The 21916-nt window shown below is 45.7% G+C and overlaps 3 protein-coding genes across 4 annotated transcripts in view; all 3 read left to right on the top strand.

The window, feature by feature from the left end:
• Positions 1-21916, top strand: part of HSPA5 (heat shock protein family A (Hsp70) member 5) — a 458542-nt gene that overhangs the window by 359852 nt on the left and 76774 nt on the right. The gene's annotated exons all lie outside the window — the stretch shown is intronic.
• The window catches only part of ARPC5L (actin related protein 2/3 complex subunit 5 like), a 195182-nt gene that overhangs the window by 86851 nt on the left and 86415 nt on the right, over positions 1-21916 (top strand). The gene's annotated exons all lie outside the window — the stretch shown is intronic.
• MAPKAP1 (MAPK associated protein 1) overlaps positions 1-21916 on the top strand; it is a 78535-nt gene that overhangs the window by 25163 nt on the left and 31456 nt on the right. For both annotated transcript variants that reach the window (XM_079323932.1, XM_079323933.1), the window contains exons 5-7: positions 5571-5743; positions 9430-9606; positions 17787-17896. In XM_079323932.1, coding sequence (XP_079180058.1) covers positions 5571-5743; positions 9430-9606; positions 17787-17896 — 460 coding nt within the window. The remainder of the gene's footprint in view (positions 1-5570; positions 5744-9429; positions 9607-17786; positions 17897-21916) is intronic.

Here is a 21916-nt window from a genome sequence, read left to right on the forward strand (position 1 = left end):
GCTGTCTTCTTAATACAAGTAGAGCTTGCTTGATTTACTAATAAGAGCAGTTTCTCAGGTCTTTGTGGAGATTGAATTTATGAATTTATCAAACTTCAGGCTGCTATGGACCTAAATCCTGGGGGGAAAATGTTGAAAACACTTTATGTCAGGAAGTGTCCTGCATCAAAGTTGCTTGATCAGCCCATCAGGGCATTTTCACATATTTTAAGGGCAAAAGCTTCCCGAGGTTAAAGTCTTTAATGTTCCTTTTAGAGGTGCCCCCCAGTGCCAGGTGGGGGGGAGAGCCCTCCTTGAACTGGCTCTGGGTGCTGGATGTACTGGTGTGCCAGCCCTGCCTGCTGCCAGCAGGGAGGGGAGTGCAGGGGGGAAGAAGTGTCAGTGGGACACTTATTATTTAGTAATTATTTATTGTTTATTATTATTTAATATCTATTATTTGATGCCTGATATTTAATATTTATAATTTATCAGCCCTGGACTCCTTGCCGGTGCTGCCCTGGCACCTCAGGGCAGGTGCTCTCCCCAGTCCAAGAGGGCAAATTTCTTCTTGTGTACAAGGAAATTTGACTTTAAGGGGGTAGTTTGGGGAATGATGCTGAGAAAGAAATTGCCTGGTGGAAGAAATCAAATCCCATGAGCTGCCTGACTCCCCATCACATTCTGTCTCTCTGATGGTTTTTAAATTGAGGGGCAAAAAGCTGTTGTGATAGTGTCACTAAACACTGCAGAACAAATTTCCATATAAAACTCTTCCTAGGTAGGAAATTCCAGTTAGAAATAATTTGGAGAAAAACCTATAGTAAAACCTGAGCATATTAACTATTAAGAGTTTAATTTGAGCTCTGGGGGAAATGATGTATCGAGGTGGGTACAGTAAAACTGATGAGATTGCAGGCAGGTTTTACAGATGATTCTCTCCTTCTTTTAAGTATAATTGAGTCATTCTAATGATAAGCCTTGCTTGGCTTCTTTGAATGGACTGCATGCAATTAGTTGTAGCTTCAGCTTTGAAATGTTTTGACAGAAAATGCATCATTTAACCAGCGCATTTTTTTCCAGCACCCGCCTTTACTATTTGTTCATTTTCCGCAGCAACTTCTCTACTTCAGGTCGAATCCCAGGCGTGGCTGCCTTGCCTTTGTTGCCTCCACAGTTTGCTGCAGGATGAGGGGGAATCTGCCCAGAGCATGTTTGGGAGCAGCTGGAGCACCTGCGGCGGCGCTGCCCGCGCGCTTCGGCTGGCACCCGTGCCAGGGCTGCACACGGCCTGCCTCGCTCTAATTACAGCCATGATTTGTGAAACGCTGGCTATTTATTTAATTAATCACCCCCACAAAGCTGGAAAACCCATATTTTAAAAATCCCTGTTAGTTTGCCATGTGGTTAATAGATTGTGGCACATTAAAAAGTGACACGGTGATGTATTAAAAATGTTCCACCTAAGGTTGGCTGATGTCCTCGAGGAACTTGAGCTGTCTGCTTTGTGCAGCAGAAGCAGAGGATTAGAGGCTGATCTGTTCAAGGATTGAATATTTCTGAAAGCATTTATCTCTTTTAGAGCATCTGTTCGTTAAAATAGATCGTGGCATATTCCTTAACGCACAAATAATGTTTATGGTGCAGTTTTAATTATAAGTTTTGGTTGCATTTTGTTATTACAAAGAATAACTCTGTTCCTCAGTATTAAATTGTAATGTTTATTGCTAACTAAAAAATATATAATTCTTCTGAAGAGGCTGTTCCTCACTAGAAGGAATTCAAGGATGGTTTAAGGTAATGAATGCGTTTGTGCTGCAGTTGGAGCAACTGCACTGGGATCAATCTGAACGTGGTTTTTATCCTCATTGGAGCTGTGGGAGCTGAGCAGCCCAGGGCTGCAGGGGCAGTGAGCTGGTGCCACACAGCTGGAGGGACATCCCACCCTCTGTGCTGGCTGGGGCACACGGACAGGGACACAATGGCACGGGAGTGTGGCAGGGGAGGGATGGACAGGGCCATTTGTCCTAAACCTGACACCTACATGGACATAAACACAGCCTGGGCTCCAACAGGCATGGACCTGGGCCTTCTTCCTCCCTCCACGTAGCATTTGTCAGAAAAATAGCAGTACTAAGAATTCATATTAACAGCACTCCGAGTAAACCAGGTTTCAATTTGTAGAGTTGTATAAATGAATGCATGTTACTATAATTGATACGTGCTGTTACCAGCATTATGTGTCTTATTCTTTGCTCAGGACTTACATAATTGCATTAATTGTGGGAGTGAATGCCAAGTGAGAGCAGGCAGTGATTTGGGTGCTGGGCTCTGGGGTTATTGATGTAAATCCTGGTTTGAGGTGAGTGTGAGGGCGAGCTCAGGTGGAAGGAAACTGTCCAGCTCGGAGGTGCTGTTTCTCAGCTGTGTGTTGTATAATTAACTGCTACATTAGGAGGGGGCTGGAATAAAACATGAGCATGTTAATGCAGCCTGGAGCTGGGGTTGTAGTGATCATTGCCATGCAGGGGATGCATTGCTCAGAGCTGCTGCTGCCTCTGCAGCCTGTGAAACATCTGGACCTTTAATTGACAAATCGCGCGGTGCCCGCGGAGCGGGCGTGCTAAGTGAAGTCAACAATTTAGAACAAAAAATAATAGTGTGTTATTTACCTTGGAGTTAAATATTCATACTTTGTTATGCTTTGAATAACAGGAAATTACTGGGTTAAATTTTTATGAATAGTGACAGTGTGAATAAGATAAATTAAGTATTTAATGATGTTAATGGAGTTTTACATCGTGATCTGCTACCTCTGCAGCACGAGCTGGGGTGATACAAAGGAGAATCCTTTGAATCCTCAGCTTTGAGGCTTCACTGAGGAGCTGCAGGGCTGGCAGTGAGCTGGGGGTGCCCTCGCTGGGCTGTCCTGCACATGTGGTTTAAAAATAACAGCAGGAACAGAGTGCCCAAAGTAATGAAAAACCCCAATGCTGGTGTAACCACCTGATGAAATAAACCCCATTCCCATTCTGCCATGGTAGGGACAAGTGTGGTGGGCTGGAGAAGGAAAGAAAAAATTAAAATATGGTCCCTTATATTGGCATAAACATCTGTGCTCTGATCTGTTAGAACTTTTTGTGTGTTGTAAATGCTGGGTTGTTTTATTTCCACTTTTGCCCTTCAAGTGTTTTCCGTGTGTCAATTAAATACATAAGCTAGTAAGTTATGTGGTGGAGGTGATCACAAAGTGTATTCAACACCCTGTCACCCAAACCAAAAAACACCTCACTGAGTTTAAAAGTGAGAAGACATTTTGCATTTGGAACAGAAAAGCATTTGTTTCCATTTTGTGCAGTGCTTAGTGTTGTTTGCTGGGAGGTGAGTCAATGACTTGAATTAATTATAATTACTGAAGAGACATATACTGATTGAGCAAATAAAGTAGTAAGCTCATTCGTGCCAAGGCCATCTAATTAAATGCTAACTTTGGGTAAGCTAGATGTGCATGAAAGATTAATTTTAAGAGGTTTTTATGACTCCCACTAAATAATGATTCAGTACAATCTTTGCATTATATCATTAGAACATCTAATCTTAAAGTGATATAACATTTAGTCACAGAACTCCATTGTGCAGGGAGAGGCAGTAAATTGTCAGTGTTGGAAATCAATCACTTCTCTCTTGGAAATGTTTATGGACTTTGTTTGAATTTTGTGCCCTGGTGAAGCAAAGCAGGAGTGAGAGGGACAGGGGGTACCTGTGTGCCACCCTCTGAGGGTCACTTGTCCTGGGAGGGACGAGCTGTCCTGTGCCAGCTGCAGTGGCCACACAGTGACCTACTGAAGGGTCACATCACCTGCTCTTGGAGGGAGGGCTGCATTCCCTCGTGGACTTTGATTAAAATTGGATTTTAAATCTTAGAAGGACATCTTATGTTGGAAGAACTGATAGATTTTAATTATTTTTTTTTTTAATTTGACATAGTGTAGGAAAGTGCCAGGGAGCCTTAAAAGAATCCATCAATAAAAATACTAGGAAGGTTTTCTATGATTTATTGTACATTTTCAGTGTATCCAGTTACTCCTCACTTTCTTAAAGGATTGGTGGGATATAACATTTCTAACAATAAAAACTTAATGGAATCAGATTTGTGATTTCCTAGAAAATTAACGAGATATTTTGTCAATTTTATTCCAGACTTCATTTGTCAGAATATACAGTGTCCAGTGACAAGCTAAAAGAATTTTTTGACAAATTAACTGTGCTACAGGTGACAGATCAGGAAAATGTTAATTTAACAGCCCCTTTATGCTTCCCAGATTTATTGGAGGCTATTAAGGAAACTCCAAATGGTAAGGCCCCTGGCCCTGAATAGATTTTCCATTGAATTTTATACAGGATCTATTAATAAAGTTTGATGCTGCCTCTTTGAATATCTGTAATTGTCCTTTATCTTCTGGGTTCCCTCAGCATTTCCACTTGGAATACAGTTGATAGTTGGGAGCAAGATGTAATTATGGTTCCAGTAATGCCTGTGGTCTGGTTCTGGGTGATTCCTCCTGGAGAAAACTGGTTTCTTCTTACCCTAAAAATATGGGAAGAGGAAGTATCTGTTCTATAAAAATGCTTTCTTAAAAAACAAATTTATTATGTTGGGATGGATTTTAATAATACTTTTAGCTATGCTAGTATGAATAACTTTAAATTCCTATTACTTCTCTAATTTATAATCACACTGAAGGATCAAATGGTTTTTAACAATACATTGAAATTAGCACATGGCATTTAACTCCCTGTTTTATGCTCTCATTATAGATTTATAGCATTGAATCCTTTTATTCTGTTACTTAGAATTCCAAGTGATTAATTTAAGAAACCCTTTCTCTTCTCAAAGCCCTTGTAGTATGGAGAGAGATGGAGATAACAGAGTTGCTTTGAGTGCTTTGAAGAGGGGATCAGGATGTGCAATCTTTTGTTTGTTTAAAAGATTTCTGTGTGAGAGCTGCAGTCCTACCTGCAGTGGATGAAACATTCTTTTCTTGTAATGCAAACTTCACAGATCTCTGTGTTGCTGAGTGTTCCATGGTTTATTTAATTATTATTCTCCAGGGCACCAAATGGATTATTTTCATCCAGTAAACCCCAATATCAGTGGATTCTTCTTGGTGTGGAAAGCCAAGGCCAAGCCTTGGTGAGTGGAGTCTGTGCTCCCTCTGGGCCTGGGGAAGAACTGCAGGAGGGCAGAAATGCAGAAACAAGGGTAGTGCACTTGGGAAGTCTTGGGCTGGTTTGTTGGGTCCCTCTCCCTCCCCATCCCACAGATAATTCATTTTTTTGGGATTCTGCATTAGCATGGGATCCTGCAGCAAAGTTCAGGCTCTTTGTGGAAAAATGTGAAACCATGTCCAGATATTTCATGTCCTTTTCACAGATAAACAGAGGCAAATAATGGTAATTTAAATGTTCAATCTTCCATTTTTAATCCAAACAGCAGAACTTCATTTTCCTGCTGAGCAGAACTCCGTCCACCCAGATTCACCCTGTCCCACTTCTTCTATACATTCTGATGAGACTTATTTCCTCAACAGGGCCACGTTGGTACAACAGCAACCAAAAAAATCGACGTCTACCTCCCCGTGCAGGCGGGCCAGGAGAAGCTGCAGCCCATGCCCGTGGTGACCATGGCCAACGCCAAGGTGCACGACCTGATCGGCCTCGTCTGCTGGCAGTACACCAGCGAGGGCCGCGAGCCCAAGCTCAAGTAATGCTCCTCCTTTGCTGCTCCTCACCTGCCTGTCTCCCCTGCAGCCCCTCTGCACCCTGCAGGCATTGCTGGCTGGGGGTTTGGCTGTGAAAATCCTTGCAGTGTCTCGTTTAGCACAGCTGCACCTCCAGCCGCTCCTCTCTGGATTGTGTGCTGGGAGGTGTCAGCAGGGAGGCTGGGTCTGTCAGTCAATCATCATTTCAAAACTGTGGGAAAATAATGCAAACTTTCTCTCTTTTGGTGTCACAGAGGCATTTGTTATTTCATGTCCCATCTATTTTTTGGTAGTGTTGTTAATGGCTGAGATCACGAGATGTCAGATAAAGCCCAGAACTCCTCTGAGTCCCTTTGCTGTGCTGGAGCACTGCTGGTGCTCAGTAAGAACTGTTCCTTTTTCCTGGCAGATGTTCCTGTTTCCTGGCAGAACAGCTCACCTGAGCAGCTTTTGGTTCTGAGCAGTTCTGTAAAATACTTCTGGTTTTGCTGGGCCACAGAACATGAAGTAACACTTAGAGCAGTTTATAACAGAGCTGTTACTGGCAGGGATGTCCCTGGTGCAAAGCAGGTTGATAGTTTTGTTTGGGATTTTTTTCTATATGAGCCAAACTCCACTTTTTTTATTGTTCCTGGAATATTGAATGAGTTGGAGTGGGGTGTTTTTTTGATCCTGAATTTGCAGCACAGCTGTGGGGGCAATGGGAATGAGCTCACTTGGGCTCCCATGTTTGGATTTGCTGATTTCTGTTGCACAGACAGGGCACACAGGAAAGCAGCCCCTCTTGAAAACAGTTCCATGGATGTTCTTTCTTTGGATATCAGTTTTCCCTTAGATCTTCTCAACAGACATGTGAGATGTTTCTGGGTTAAACACTTGGGTTTGATTTGTCCTTTTTTTTTATTCTGGAGAAGAAATACAAAATTATTCACAGATGGTGCCATTTCATTTGCTGTTATTAATTTCTGTTCATTATATCACAAGTTCAGGGAAGTGTCCTTGGTGCATGATTAGGTTATTTTTTAATGAGTAAGACACCACTGATGCCAGTCTTTGGGCACAGAGGAGTTTTTCAGGAGCACAGCAGACTCCAGTGGAGCAGCACCCATGAGTGGAGTGTTCCATGAACCATCACTGCCCACAGCAAAAGGCAGCAGTGGGAAGAAATGAATTTCCCTGTCTGCCTTGAAGGATAAGATGTTATGATGTGTCAAAAAGTGCTCATGAGCAAGAAGGCTGTCCAGTGTAATCAAATCTCAGGGCAGAAGGAATAAAATAAATAATGGAGCACGTGTTAGACACAGCAGCAACTGAGAACCTGGGGACAAGGGCTCAGATTAAGGGGCAGAGCCTTGAGTTTCCAAGAAGTTTGTTTTCTTGTAGGTTTTTGATTATTTCTCATTTTTTTAGCATTGCTGACTGCCAGTCCTGGAGCAAGGGTGGATTCAAGTGTAAACTAATTCTCATATTTCAGAGTAAGGAGGGTAGGGTACCCATTCTACATTGGCCATTTGTTCCTGATTCAGTCAGGTGAGAGTGTAAAAAGACAAAATGGGGATCATTGTGACACTGCACTAAAATAATCTACAGAATGTCTCAGATGGATATACAAGGCATGCAGAGTGACAACTATACCTGCTAGTGACACTGGGAGAATAATGAGGAGGTTTTAGACTTTATAATTAGGAGAAACAACCCCTTCTGTCTTTAGGAAAAGAATATATTACTGCCTAATTCACTTTCCTAAAAGAGAGGTGTAAGAGTCTGAAGTGAATGAGTACTGGTTGACAGCTTTGAGAACATTCTGTATTCAATTAGGCTGCCTTTTTATTATAATGGTATTGTATTTGTCTCTATTCAGTCTCTTGGTTCCAGGAAGCACTGGCAGTGTTAGCAGCCTGTCTCTGGCCTCTTACACATGAACTGGGGTTGTGACCCAGCAGCCCATTTGCTTGCCAGCCCCTGACAGATGTGCTGGAATGGTTCCACCTGCAAAAAATAAACAAAATCCCTTTCTAGGAAGAAATTAATAGTGAGATGCACAATTCAGATGCATTTGCTATTTTTAGAAGTGAGGAATGCTGTTAATCTCTCAGTTTTTGTGCTGAACTTGTAACTTCCCAACTTCAGTCTCACTCAGCCTGGTGGAGGTTCAAAGTGCAGAACAGTTTTACTCACTGAACTTTTTTTTTTAAACACATGGTGACTAAATCTGTGTCAGTGTTCAGGACCCCAGTTCATGGCTGAAGACATTTTGACCCTGTGTTCTTGGGGTTTGCCCAGTGCTGTGTGTTTCCCTGTGTTTGGTGGCACTGGGCTGTGCTGGGTGTGCCCTGTGCCTGAGTGTTGGGATGTTGGGATGGAATTCTTGGCTGTGAGGTGGGTGAGACCCTGGCACAGGGAGCCCAGAGAAGCTGCTGCCCCACCCCTGGAAGGGCTCAAGGCCAGAAAGTTGCTTTACTATTATTCACAGAATTTTCCCAATTCAGAGTGGTGAATGTTGCTGAATTACATTTTGCTTAGCAAATTTGCAGCTTGCATTAACAGCAATGCATCATTATTCCCTGTTTTCTATAATAAATGTCTTACTCATGACAAGATGCCTATAGATCACCTGGACTAAGCACTCTCAATAAAGCACAGTTGCAACCAAAGGTTTGTGAATTAATTGAGAAAATTGCAAATCAGGTAGTCAGTGAAATAATTCATTGTCACATCCAATCAATAAACTTTGTAAATCAACTCATTTAATTCAAAAAATGATCTATATAGATCAAGCGACCAATTAAACAATTAGCATACACTTTACAATTAATTAATTTAAGCATCAATCATGCAATTAAAACTCCAAATTTAAACTGCAGAGTTTAGAAACACACTGCCACGTGCACCTCCAGCTTTACTGCATGGCTGGGGAAAGGCCTGAGTGCTGGCAGGTTTGCAGTCAGAAAGAATATTTATTTTCAGGTCAATAATTTAAACTGAAGTAACAGTTGAAATAGATTTCAATGTTAGGAAATTATGATTAATACCTGTTTGGTAGCTATAAATAGTTGTTTCCCTCTGGGCTTTCATCTGTGGAAAGAAAGAGGCTCAGCTCTTTATTTCTTTCACATTGTCTCTGTCTCAACTTTCTGTGTTAATTTTGCTTGTTGGTGTTTATTAATTTGTAACTGCTTTTAATTACTGAACTTAGGTATTTAGCAAAGGTAAGTTTTCTGCTAATTATTGCTACTTTGTTGGAGAGAGTTTTTTACTTTTCCCATAGTTCATTACCTCCCTGAGAGCACTCTGCTTTTCCAGCCCGCAGACCCTAAACTTCCACAGTTGTTTGATCCGTGAAAAATCACAGACACCACTTGTTTGCCTTTAGCTCAGAAGTGCAGTCATCATATAAATAAATATAAATTTCCACAAATGGAGAAGTATTGCTTCCTGCTTTATGCAATCACAAAACTCTTGCAGGTTTTAGTGTATTTCAGTCAGTGTCAGGTGTTGCTTGCAGAGCAGTCCAGGGCTGCCCTGCCCTGCCCTGCTCTGAGGTTTGGGTGTTCTGCAGTGCAGGGCCGTGGCACAGCAGGGCACAGGGGACCTTTGGGGACAGGCTGGTGCCAGCAGTGTGTGTGCAGGGGCTGTGTGTGCAGCAGGGCTGGGTGCAGCTGTCTGAGTGGAGTGCTGTGTGTTGCAGTGACAATGTCAATGCCTACTGCCTGCACATCGCCGAGGACGACGGCGAGGTGGACACCGACTTCCCCCCGCTGGACTCCAACGAGCCCATCCACAAGTTTGGCTTCAGCACCCTGGCCCTGGTGGAGAAGTTCTCGTCCCCAGGGCTGGCAGCCAAGCAGTCGCTCTTCGTGCGCATGTGAGTACAGCTGGCCAGCGCTCTGCCCTCCTCATCCTCATCCTGCTGCCTTCCTCATCCTGCCATCCTTCTCATCCTCCTGCCTTCCTCATCCTGCTGCTGCTGCCTTCCTCATCCTGCCATCCTCCTCATCCTGCCATCCTCCTCATCCTCCTGCCCTTCTCATCCTGCTGCTGCTGCCTTCCTCATCCTGCCATCCTCCTCATCCTGCCATCCTCCTCATCCTCCTGCCCTTCTCATCCTGCTGCTGCTGCCCTCCTCATCCTGCCATCCTCCTCATCCTGCCATCCTCCTCATCCTCCTGCCTGGCTCATCCTGCCATCCTCCTCATCCTGCCATCCTCCTCATCCTCCTGCCTGGCTCATCCTGCCATCCTCCTCATCCTGCTGCCTTCCTCATCCTGCCATCCTCCTCATCCTGCTGCCCTCCTCATCCTGCTGCTGCTGCCCTCCTCATCCTGCCATCCTCCTCATCCTGCCATCCTCCTCATCCTGCCATCCTCCTCATCCTGCCATCCTCCTCATCCTCCTGCCTTCCTCATCCTGCTGCTGCTGCCCTCCTCATCCTGCCATCCTCCTCATCCTGCTGCCTTCCTCATCCTGCTGCTGCTGCCTTCCTCATCCTGCCATCCTCCTCATCCTGCTGCCTTCCTCATCCTGCTGCTGCTGCCTTCCTCATCCTGCTGCCTTCCTCATCCTGCTGCCTTCCTCATCCTGCCATCCTCCTCATCCTCCTGCCCTCCTCATCCTGCTGCTGCTGCCCTCCTCATCCTCATCCTGCTGCCTCCTCATCCTGCTGCTGCTGCCTTCCTCATCCTGCCATCCTCCTCATCCTGCTGCCTTCCTCATCCTGCTGCTGCTGCCCTCCTCATCCTGCTGCTGCTGCCTTCCTCATCCTGCCATCCTCCTCATCCTCCTACCCTCCTCATCCTGCTGCTGCTGCCCTCCTCATCCTGCTGCTGCTGCCTTCCTCATCCTGCCATCCTCCTCATCCTGCTGCCCTCCTCATCCTGCCATCCTCCTCATCCTGCTGCCTTCCTCATCCTGCCATCCTCCTCATCCTGCTGCCTTCCTCATCCTGCTGCTGCTGCCTTCCTCATCCTGCTGCTGCTGCCTTCCTCCTCCTGCTGCCTTCCTCCTGCCTTCCTCATCCTGCCCCTCATCCTGCCTTCCTCATCCTGCCCCTCATCCTGCTGCTGCCTTCCTCCTCCTGCTGCCTTCCTCCTCCTGCCTTCCTCATCCTGCCTTCCTCCTGCTCCTGCTGCCTTCCTCTTCCTCCTGCTGCCTTCTTCCTGCTCCTCCTCCTGACCCTCCTCCTGACCCTCCTCCTCCTGCCTTCCTTCTCCTGCCTTCCTTCTCCTTCTTCTCCTCCTCCTCCTCCTCATCCTCCTCCTCTGCTTTCCTTCACCTCACTGGTCAAAACACATAGAAACACATCTTGCTGGTGCTCTGCAGTGAATTTACAGACAAGTGATTTCATAGACAGATAGTTGCAGTGTGGCTTGGTAACAATGCCATGGTTGAGAAGAGAAATGAGCAGTAGCCAAGCACACCAGTTAAAGCAGGGCTGGACATTCCCCTCCCAGGTCCAGGAGGGTTTTGGTGAGGGACATCCCACCCACCCCTGAGACCTGAGCTGTCTGACTTGTAGATCCAGAAGAATTTGCTCCTAATCAGTGAAGTAGGGATATACACTGTGCTTGATCACTTTTATTTTTCTTTACTTGTGAATGAAAAATCTCTTAAACCATCAGAAGGCCTTAATTACTAGAACAAAATGCCAGGAGCATAAGCCACTTCTTACTTGGGAAAAATATTTCATGTTTGGAGCTCTTGAAATGAAAATGCTAATAGGGTTTTCCTGGTTATTGGACATTACTTACATTTCTTAACACTACAGCTGCTTCTGGTTCTGAATAATCAGACATTTTTTAAAAATCTGACTTATTTAATTAGTTTTTATATTTTTTATTGTGTACTGTGTTTCCTAGCGACGTTCCAAGGCATCTACAGAAAGCCATTGTCAGAAATCCCACGTGTATTCCCAAAGGCCACATTCACTTTGTTCCACTGCATTAGGGCACTGGGAAATAAAATATTCTGGCCCCAGTATTGCAAATAAGTTATTCAAGGCTGAGATGCTGGGCTGTGCTGCATTGAGGCCGTGGTGAGGAAGGGGAGGTCACTGTCAATAGACAACTCTAAATTGTTGATTTCTCATCAGGACAAAGTGCCTTTCCCAGCTGCCCCAGTGCTGTACTGGGTGCAGGAGCTGGGGCAGTTTTCACAGCAGTCACCAGGTGTGGGGCAGGGTTTGGGTGCTGGCACTGCCCTTCCCTGGGAGGGTCCTGGCCTGGCCAGCAGAGCTCTGCTGGAGCTGGGAACAGGATTAAGGTCCAGCTGCAGAAAAATCAAAAATCTTTTTGTTTACCATCATTTATGCTGATGTGAGGAGCTCCTAGCTTGGAAGGTGCTGCTGAGGAGAAATAGGATGGCTGCATCATAAGCAGAGCTCTCCTGAAAGGGTCACTTTGGTGGGTCAGGTGTCCACATTTTAATTTCAAATGGCTTGTGATTGCTGTGTAAATAGTTAGGTTTAAATTAGAATATTTAATGTGTCCCCTAGAATAAAGAATTACTTGATCATCACTTGATCAAAAGGTTATTACCTCTGTGAGTTTAAATGTTCCAGTTCTCTTACTTTTGCAGGGATTTGCTGTAAATTCTGTCTCCTCCCTCCCTGTCACCCTACCAGTGCATGTAATTGTGCTTTGAGATTTTGCATCTCTTTTTTCCCCCTCCTCGTGCTGAAGTATTTCAGCTGCTGCAGTGTCAGCCTTGTGAGTTGCAATGTTTATTCCTCTTGGGTCACTGTGGAGAAGTGTTGGTGGTTGTGAGCAGCTGGGAGCTGTGTCTGTGTCCAGCCCCAGATCCTGCTTGTGGAACCCCGCCAGGGACCCCCCTCCAGCAGGACATGGTGCAGCAGAAACAGCCTGCAGAACTTAATACACTTCAACTGCTGCCAAGGCAAACTCTGAGCCACTGGAGTCAGTTATAAATACCCAGAGGTGGTGGCTGGAAGTAGCCCACAGTGCAGTTTATATTCTGAGCTGGATGGGAATGTCTTTGTGGCTGTACAGAGTAGTAAATAATTGAGTTTGATTAGGGAGAGGGACCTCATTATCCCCCCACCTGTGCCCAGCTGGTAGGGGAGGGTCGAAATGAAGCCATTAGCTGTCGCTCTTACTGGCATCTCCAAGAGCTCAAATACATCTGTGTCTTATTTTCTTTTCTGGCACAATCAGTCGAGCAGGCTAAGCAGGCATGACCGAATTTGGCAAGTTCCAAGGACTCTGGCAAAGTTACACAAGGAGAAGACAGAGGGCAGTCATTCTGGCTGCTCACTGCCCATTAGTCTAGCGAGTTCTGTTTTTGGAAGGTGGCTGCTGGGGAAAGCAGAGCTGTGTCCAACATCAGGCACAGGACTCACACACAGCCCCACTCTCCTGCCGAGGGGGTTTGTCTGCAAGAGGCAAACAAAGCACCACATCCATGGAAATTCAGAATTCTGGAGGTGGTGAGGTCATACCTGAAAGGCTTCAAATAAATCTGTACCATCATTAGGGCTTTTTCCCTTGGAAATTTTATTCCTGGAACTCGACACACTCGATCTAATGGTGTTTCGAGGAGCTGTAGCTCAGCTGCCAGTTGGCACACAGAGGAAATTTGGCATCCAATTCCTCTGCTCTGTAGCACTTTTTTTCTGTTTTGATATTGTACTTAAATTGCTTCGACTATTATATACAAATTTTCAAAGCAGCACCTCTGCCATACCCCATAGTTTAAGGTTTGAAACCCTTTTAAAATACAGGACTTGCATTGTGTATTTGCAGATTCAGTTCAAAGTCCTGAAATGTGTTTTTTCTTGGACTCCAGCAGCACTCCCCAAAAGGCCTGTTCCTGGTTTGTACATGGGGATGGGTAATCTGCAAAGTACATTTTAGAATATTCATATAAAATTTGAGACAGCTAATGTGGGTGCAAAATTAAGAATGTGGCTCCCAGGATAGTGGAGAGGGAGGGGTAGGAGGGCATCAGAAGCCTTGACAGAGGTCTAAGGACTGTGACAGTGCTGTCAAAATGCAGCCAGTTAAACTCAATAGTGCACAGAGCTGTGCAAGGCCAATCTCGGATGCACAAAAACAGGTTACTTAGGCTCAGAATAAAAATTGTGGCTGGCATTGGTTAGTCTGGTTCCTGTCACTGTGCACTTTAACTTAAAAATTACCCAGCTTAAGGTAAGTCCATTGCGTCAGCTGGGATTCTGAGTCTTAACTCTGACTTTGTGCTGATCAAGTGGAAATTGGTATTAGTCACTCCCAGGCACTTCCAGCCATGCCAGCTGGTTATGCAGTGAGCTCTAAGTGCTATAAATCCCACTTCTGGAAAATAAATTCTGCTTGTGTGTTAAAAAAATAATAAATTTAAAAAATCTAAAATTGCTCCAGAGCTTTTCAAAAAGTTCTCATTCAGAGCAGAAACCTTTTGCCCTTCCAGTGTAGATTGTTTGATTTTGTGGCAGAAGGGGGGACCCTGTTCCTGTGGCACCTCAGCACCGTGAGCAGAGCCCAGTGCAGCTGTGCCTGTGCTGTTGTTGTTTCCCTTTCCCTCTCCTGAACCTTGCCACCCTGGCTCCTGCACGGAGGCTGTAAAAGAAGATGGAAAGCCAAGTTACTGCAGAATGATCACTATCATTAACATTCACGGGTGGTTCACTTATCATTCCTGACTGCACAGACATGGCAGCCGTTATGAAACGTCCACAGGTGTAGCACGATGATACATATTACATTGTGCCACAATGGATTTATGTATTCTGTAACAAAAGAAAAGTGTAATGAAAAAATACAGAAGGTAATCCTTTATTCCTCCACTGCACAATTTATCAGTAATGCCTGTGGATGATAAGTGCCAGGGATTTCCTTTGCTTGATTTAACCTTGTCACCCAGGTATGTTTTTGCAAAATGACAGAAAATACAAGCTAAGGAATTTCTTTGGCTTCCAATTTGCCAGCAGCAGTTTTAATTGATTGACCAGCATCTGCTTGTCTGTCCTGTTTTCAGTGTGTTGACTTAAAATAAAGGTATCCCACCTTAGCAGAGTGAGGTGGAACACACTGTTTGTGATTGCAATTAAGGATGTGGGGGGATTGGGCTGAGTGGGACAGTCCATGCCCATGGGCAGAGCAGAGCCAGCAGGGGAGGGCTGGGGTGAGGTGGGTGTGTGTTTCTGCTGTGCTGTGGTCACAGGCAGGGCTGTGGTGGGGCTGGTGGTGCTGCAGAAGATGGAGCACAGCTCCAGGACACCCTGGCAGGACAAGGAGCAATGGCCTTAAACTAAACCACAAGAGGTTCCACCTCAATGTGAGGAACAACTCCTTTCAATGGAGAGGCAGAGCCCTGGAACAGCTGCCCAGGGAGAGCCTGGAGTGTCCTCTGGAGACATCCCAAACCCACTGTGTGCCCAGGCTGGGCAGGGATTGCATGGGGTGATCTCCAGAGGTCCCTTCCCAGCCCAGCTCATGGTGCAGGGCTTCTCCTGTGGGCACAGGAGCCACTCTCTGACTGTGTGACTCTGCCCTGGGCTTAAACCCACCCCCAGCTCGGTGTGTGCTGGGACTGTGAGTGCTGAAATGCTGTCCTGAGGCTCTGTGTGCCCTGTGAGAGGGGAGCAGGCAGGGGAGGCAGCAGGATGGGGGCTCAGCCCCTCTGGCTCTGCTCCAGAGCAAACAGCCAAGAGTTCACCAAAGCAGGGTCTGCCTTTCACTGCTCTGCCAAGCACTCACTCACTGAATACAGCTAAACACAGAGGCTTTCTTGCTTTGCTTTGATCAGTAAAATAAACTTTTAAAGATTGTTCTGGGATGAGATCCAGCTTCTGAGGCAAAGAATGGCCGTGGCTGGGGCAGGGGTTAGTAATGGAGTGTCAGGGAAATCAGTCTGGCAGTTCTCAGGCCAGGCTGGGACACAGCACAGCCCTGAGCTCCAGCAGCTCAGAGGGAATCTGCCTTTTTTGGGGTGTTGCTTTTTTGGGGCCAGCCCCAATGGCCACTCTGTGCCCAGTGGGAAGGGGCTGCAGGCCCTGCTCTGTTGGGATGTAAACTGTAGAAAAGCTTTTTGTGCAATTGTGACTCTGGTTGTTTTGGCCATAGTGGGTTTTGGAAGATTTCTGTTGCCTTTGCAATTTATTTTTTGCCTGGAGTATTTGAATTTATTTCCCTGTATTTTGGTTGGAGTTTTCTAGGAAATTTCTAGGTGTTGCAGAGCATTGTGTGAGTTACCTGGAGGCACCAGATGTTGTGGTGGCCTGGTCCAGCATGGAGGGCTTTTCATGTAGCACTTCAATGAGAAACCTTGTGTTGTTTAAATAAAAGCACAAAGGTAGTTTCCCCTTTGTGATTGTAACTACAGAATAGGTTTTTCACTTTGAAGAATCCACTGAATCTTGCTCAGCAGGTCAGCTGGGACTGAAGCTATGAGGCTTTTGGGAAGCTGGGGGTTGGCCAGGGCACTGAAGGTATTGTGTGCTTGTTCAAATCAGAGTTCCAGAGCAGCTTCAGGGGAAATTTGCTCCTCAGTGAAGTGCTTGGGAAGATCTCTGCTCACTGCAGGCATTAGCCAGAGCCTCTGAGCCCTGGGCTGTTCCCAGGACAGCAGTGTCACCTGCAGACATGGTGACACTCCCTCCTCAGCTCTGCTCCTGCTGCACTGAACGCAGCAGAAACACAGGGAAAAGCAGATGCATGAAAAGGTTGGGATTATTTGGTTTGAAGACGAGTAAGATAGAGTTATAAATAATAAATGGTCTGGAGAACATAAATTTGGGGCTTTTAGGCAGTTTCATTTTGCCAGGAACAAAGGGAATTGAAAATGAAATTCAGATGAGACGAGGAGAGGGAAACACATCTCCAGCAGTGAGGGGGGACATGTCCTGAGCCCAGGCTGGGCTGCTGGTCCCAGGAGCACGAGTGGCTGCAGCCACTGAGCTGTGCCCAGCAGGGAGTCCCTGGCCCCTGCAGGCAGGGCACTGAGTGCCCTGGGCTCTGTCCTGGCTGGGTCACTGTGGGCTGGGGGTGCCACGTCTGGCCTGACCTGAGCTCCAAGCTCCAATCCCAGCATTTGTGCTCCAAAGTGACATGTAATATGGGTTTGTTTTTCAGGATGTACTCGTGCTGCTTGGATTGCTTTCGCCTGCCAGTTGCTTTTAAAAATATTCCAGCTGTGATGTTCATATAGAGCTGTAGTCCCTGATTAAAATTCCTGGTTGCCAGATCCAAGGCTCCTCCTCCTGCCCAAATAGCTTTGCAAACCAGTTTTTTCCATGCAGAGCAATCTCTCCGGTGGGAGCTTCAGCTCTTGGATTTCCCTGGAACTGTCTGCAGTGACATCTACTGACACCAGCCGAGACTGACTGCCAGGGCTAAGGGGCAAAATTTACTCATCTGCTCACAGTCTCTCCTATTATATTGTCACTCCTCTGCTCCCCCAGGGGTGCCCCTCTGGGTGTTTGGCAGCAGTGTCCCCCACAGCTGCTCTTTGCTGTCCCTCCCATGGCCTCTCCCATGGGTGATGACCAGGACAGGACCCACTGCCTTGGATCTCTCTGGGACTTTTTGTGCCATTGTGTTCACAAAAACGTGTCCTAAGGAACCCTGCTAGGTTGGAAATAATGCATTGCAGCAATAGGCTGATAGTGCTGCAAAGCTGCTGTCCCTGAGGGGTGCTCTGCTCCTGGCACATGTGGGACAGGGGGGAAATGCCACTGCAAGCTGCTGCCCTGCTGTGTGCTGTGGAACACCCCACAGTCACGAGCTGGGGGGACGAGCAGCCCCCCAGGCACACTGGCTCATTTTTCTCTTCTAATGCTGAACACCGAGTGATCAAAAATAACAATAAATTAGGAAACTCCTCACACCCCTTGCCTTGAATCTCAATCCTTTGTGGCTGGGTTTGTCTCTGCCTTGCTGAGGCAGTTTGCTTGGTGTCTCCTTTTGCCTTCCCCTTCCAGCCCAAGTTCGTTAACCGTGTGCCTAACGAGTGCTTTGCTGGAAGCTAACGAGGGCTGCGGGGAGCTGACACTGATGATTGTTTTGTAAAACTGCATGTGCATCTGTCTTGCAGAAATGCTGCTCATGGATTCTCACTTATTCAGGTGGACAGTATGAAGGTCACCATGAAGGATATCTTACAAAAGGCCTTAAAGAGAAGGAAGGGATCACAGAGAGGCTCAGGTGGGTTATTTATTGTATTTTCTAGAGGGCAGGGTGTTTTCTCCAGCAGTATTTTTGATATCTCTGTGTAATTGTTGTGAACATTGCTCGGGTCTGGGGGGTCGTGTCCCAGCCCCACTCACAGCAGTTCTGTGCACAGGTCTGTGTTCTCCATGCTGGCAGTGCAGGAGCTGCATAATGTTTGCTGCAGAGCAGTATATCCATTCCTGAAAATATTTATTTATGATAACAAAGCCATTTGCATTCAAGACCAGCTCATGGTAATTTGGGATGATGGGTAGAAGTACAGCAAGTCCAGCCCAGGATTGAGTTTGTATATATACTTTTAATTTATGTAAGAAAATTATGCTTAGCACAATTTTAAATAATTTCAAGGGTTCATTGTTACTTGTAGTGAAAAAGAAAAATTTACTTTCTGCAGTGTTAACAAAACAGTGATGTTATAGTTAAGGCATATGAACACTTAAAAAAGGGAAAATGTACAGTGCTTGTATTTCTGTTTTAAACAATGTTTTTCTGGGGGGTAGATTTGTGTAGATATGTGCATTCACATATATGTTTGTGTATATATTTCAGAAGTATAAGGCTGAAAGATCTTTCCAGCAACAAGAAATAATTACTGAGAGAAATTGCACTTGAGTCTTGTCACGCAACAAAGGAACTTTAATATAAACCCATCTATATAGTGGGAAAGATAAGGATCTTGTCTTTGTAAATGAATGAAACCTCCTTATACACCCTCAGTTTTAACTATGGGAAAAGAAAATAAACCCTGTTCTCCTTAGAAAAAGTAGTTCAGTGCAGTTTTTAAATGCGTGTATAATCTGTCATGGATTTAATTAGCTATCTTCAGATGAGAGCTGAAGTTTTAATAAAAGTTAGAAGAGATAACACAGTGAAGGACACGGATGAGCTGTCTCAAGGCCATATTCCAAGGGAACGATAAGAGCTGTAAAAAATGGCAGAGAAGAGCAATTGAATGGAGCAATGAAAATCTGATTCTCGTAAAAAAAAAAAAAAAAAAAAAAAAAAAAAGAAGAGAGAGAGAGAAGGGGAGGGTGTGGAGAGGGGCTGGGGGTGCAGCAGCCCAGGCTGCAGCCATTTGGAGGGTGGCCAGCAGCCATCGCTCAGCGCGTGCGGCGCCCCCGGCCAGATGTGGCAGATGTGGCAGATGTGGCAGATGTGCCAGCGGCGCGGCCGTGCCGGCTGAGTGCCCGCCCGGGGCATCGCCCCGCCGAGACGGAGCTAAATGATGATGATCTGCCCGCAAGTTGGGAGAGGAAACAATGCATATAAATCTTGATTTCATCTCAGCGTGAGAAGTCTTTATCCATCATCACTCATAATGAACAAGTCGTTAGCGGCGATGAATGGTGTTGGGGTTTTTTTCAAGCACCTCTTTTGTTCACTTTTTGGGTGACTTTTATTTGTTTCCTGGGGTCAGATTTCCTTCTCCTGAAGGGAGGTTGCTAAAGGATTCACTTAGCTCAGTCTTTAAACTGCTTCCCCGCTTCGTGGAACAGATGTTTTATTCTTTGTCCATTTAAAATTTGATTCTGCTTTGACTTTGTTACTTTTGCTCGGTAGTTTAGAAAAGGAACGGATCTGGCATTTGTTCCTCCAGCTGATACATTCACTTCTGTTGCCTTGGCCCTCCTGCTCAGAACCCTTTGCAGGAACAGGGTATATTGGGGTGTATCAGAAATTTTTATTAACATTAACTTAGCTTATCCAAACCTTCCCTTGTTCCCAATTACATCCCTCTCCCAAAATGTGGATTATCAGGCTTTAGGGGGGTGGGAGGGCTTAGGGAGGTCTGGCTGTCAATCTTAAAGCAGCAGCAATTGTAGCTGTGCACAGAGGGGACCCTCTGGGTCCAGCCAGGCCATGCAGTCCCCACCTGCCACGGGCTGGGAAGAGCTCAGGATGCCACCACAGTGGGCACAGAGAGACTGGAGCAGGAGCAGGAAAAGGTTTTGCCATCATCCCTCTCCTACCCCCAGATTCCTCATATTGGAGAGGATGTTCCTGGAGATGCAGGGATAAATGGAATTGCAGATTCCATTTGCACAGCACAGGCCAGGGCCAGGGTGCTTCAGGTCATTATTAACCACTGGATTAGGATCTCAAAGTTGTGAATAAAAGATAAGACATGATTTAGGAGAAGCATTTCTCTTCATTCAGCAATGTTTCATTTAAAACTGATTGGTCTGATTTTTAAAAAGTCGTTCCCAAAAATAGACCAAACGTGTTTATTTAAAGTTTTTGGAATAGTTTAATAAAATTGAAATGCCTGTGAGCTTTTCTGCCTGTCTTCAATGGGCCCCCAGATCAGCCTTTTCAGGACAGATGAATTTATTACATTGCACCTTATGCTGCTTTCAGATACTGGTAGAAGCAGTTGCTTTCTCATCTGTTTTCACCACTGACTTACAGGACATTTTTCAGACTGGTCCTAAATTGGTAAGAAAATGCAAACTTGGGTTTGCTAATTTGGGTGAGGAAAATGTGAGGAATTCCTGTGCTACAGTTGGGAAGGGTTTGTTCAGCATTACCAGGGCTAAAACATTGGGCTAGTTTTCTCTAAATCCTCTGTCCAGCCTTTACTTTTGCAGCAAAATACTGGTCAGTAAGAGACAGATGTGGGCTCCAACCTTTGCTTTATAGAAAGAGGCCTGAAAAAACAGAAGGAATATTCTGACTGTGCCTAGCTCTATTTAGATAAAATTATTGCAAACTGTTCAAACTATTTCACCTTCCTTGCAATTTTTCTTTCTCAGTGTCTCAAGGCTTTTGACACATGAACTCTGAGCATCTTTAAACAACAATATTTGAGCCAGTCAGGGGGGAAGCAGGTGGTGAAATAATGGGATGTGCTGTAGCTGAGAGAGCTGAGTCCTTTCCTGGAGGATGTGGCTGTCCTGCAGCAGGGCTGGGGGAGCTGGTGCTGTCCCAGCACAGGCACCCAGGGGGTTCATGGCACTGCTGGATCATCTCCTGCCACGTGCCCAAATCACCAACGGGCACCAGTTGTGGGAATGGCTGCAAGGTGAGGAAGCCTGTAACAACCAGCCAGTGCTGCATTCTGGAGAAGATAAATCTGCAGAGGAAACCACTGAGGCAGATGTTTAATTAGTAGGAGCCAGGCTGGATAAATCAGGATGGGAGCTGTCTGTGCAGATACACCAGTGTGCCTTCCCCTCCTCTGGGCTGGTGTCACTGCCCTTAAAAACAAACTGTGCTTTCTGCTGGGGAAGAAGCAGCAGAAAGAGTCATAGAACCTCTCACTTACTGTAATGGATTCCCCTGTGTGCACTCATAAAATAGAAAATGTAATTGATGTTTTCTTATGGTAATGAAAACTAACGAAGTCGAGTACTTTATCATCAATTTGTTTAACCTGTTGTGTGCTCAGCCTGTATTGCACAGGCATGGATTGTGGGAGGGCTGGAAATAAAACACTGCACCTGTGGGCTCAGCCAGGGGAGACTGGTCTAATCCAGGAGGGGGCTCAGGGGCATTGCTCATGCAAGAGGGATTTTTGGGAATAGCCCAAATGGGAGAGAAGGAGCCTGAGGGTGGGAGATGCCCCAGCCACAGAGGAGAGCTGGGAGCTCCACAGGGACCTGGCTGGGCACAGCACAGGCCTGGCACTGCTCAGGCACTGGGATAACAGCCCTTGGACAACCCTGGTGTCCAGAGGTACTTTAAGGATGGTTTTTATATTCCTGCCATGCTTACAGCTCCTTTCTTTGAGCACTTCAGCAGCTGATGGTGTAAATATAAAATCTTTCTGCAGTGTGGCAGATCTGCAAAAAAGAACTCACATGCTGGAGATTGGGAGCATAAGAACTTCCTGTTCTCCTTGAATTTATCAGTAAAAATGTCAGATACTGTGCTGTCCAGATTTTTCAACAGCTCTAATAACCGAGTCCTGAAAAGCTGTTTTAGAAGGTGAGATTTGGGTGTTTTAGTGCTTGGGATAATTCTGCTCCCCAGAGATCAGTAACAGCCTTAACA

Source organism: Erithacus rubecula, assembly GCF_903797595.1.
Source record: "Erithacus rubecula genome assembly, chromosome: 21".
NCBI classification, from domain to species: Eukaryota; Metazoa; Chordata; class Aves; order Passeriformes; family Muscicapidae; genus Erithacus; species Erithacus rubecula.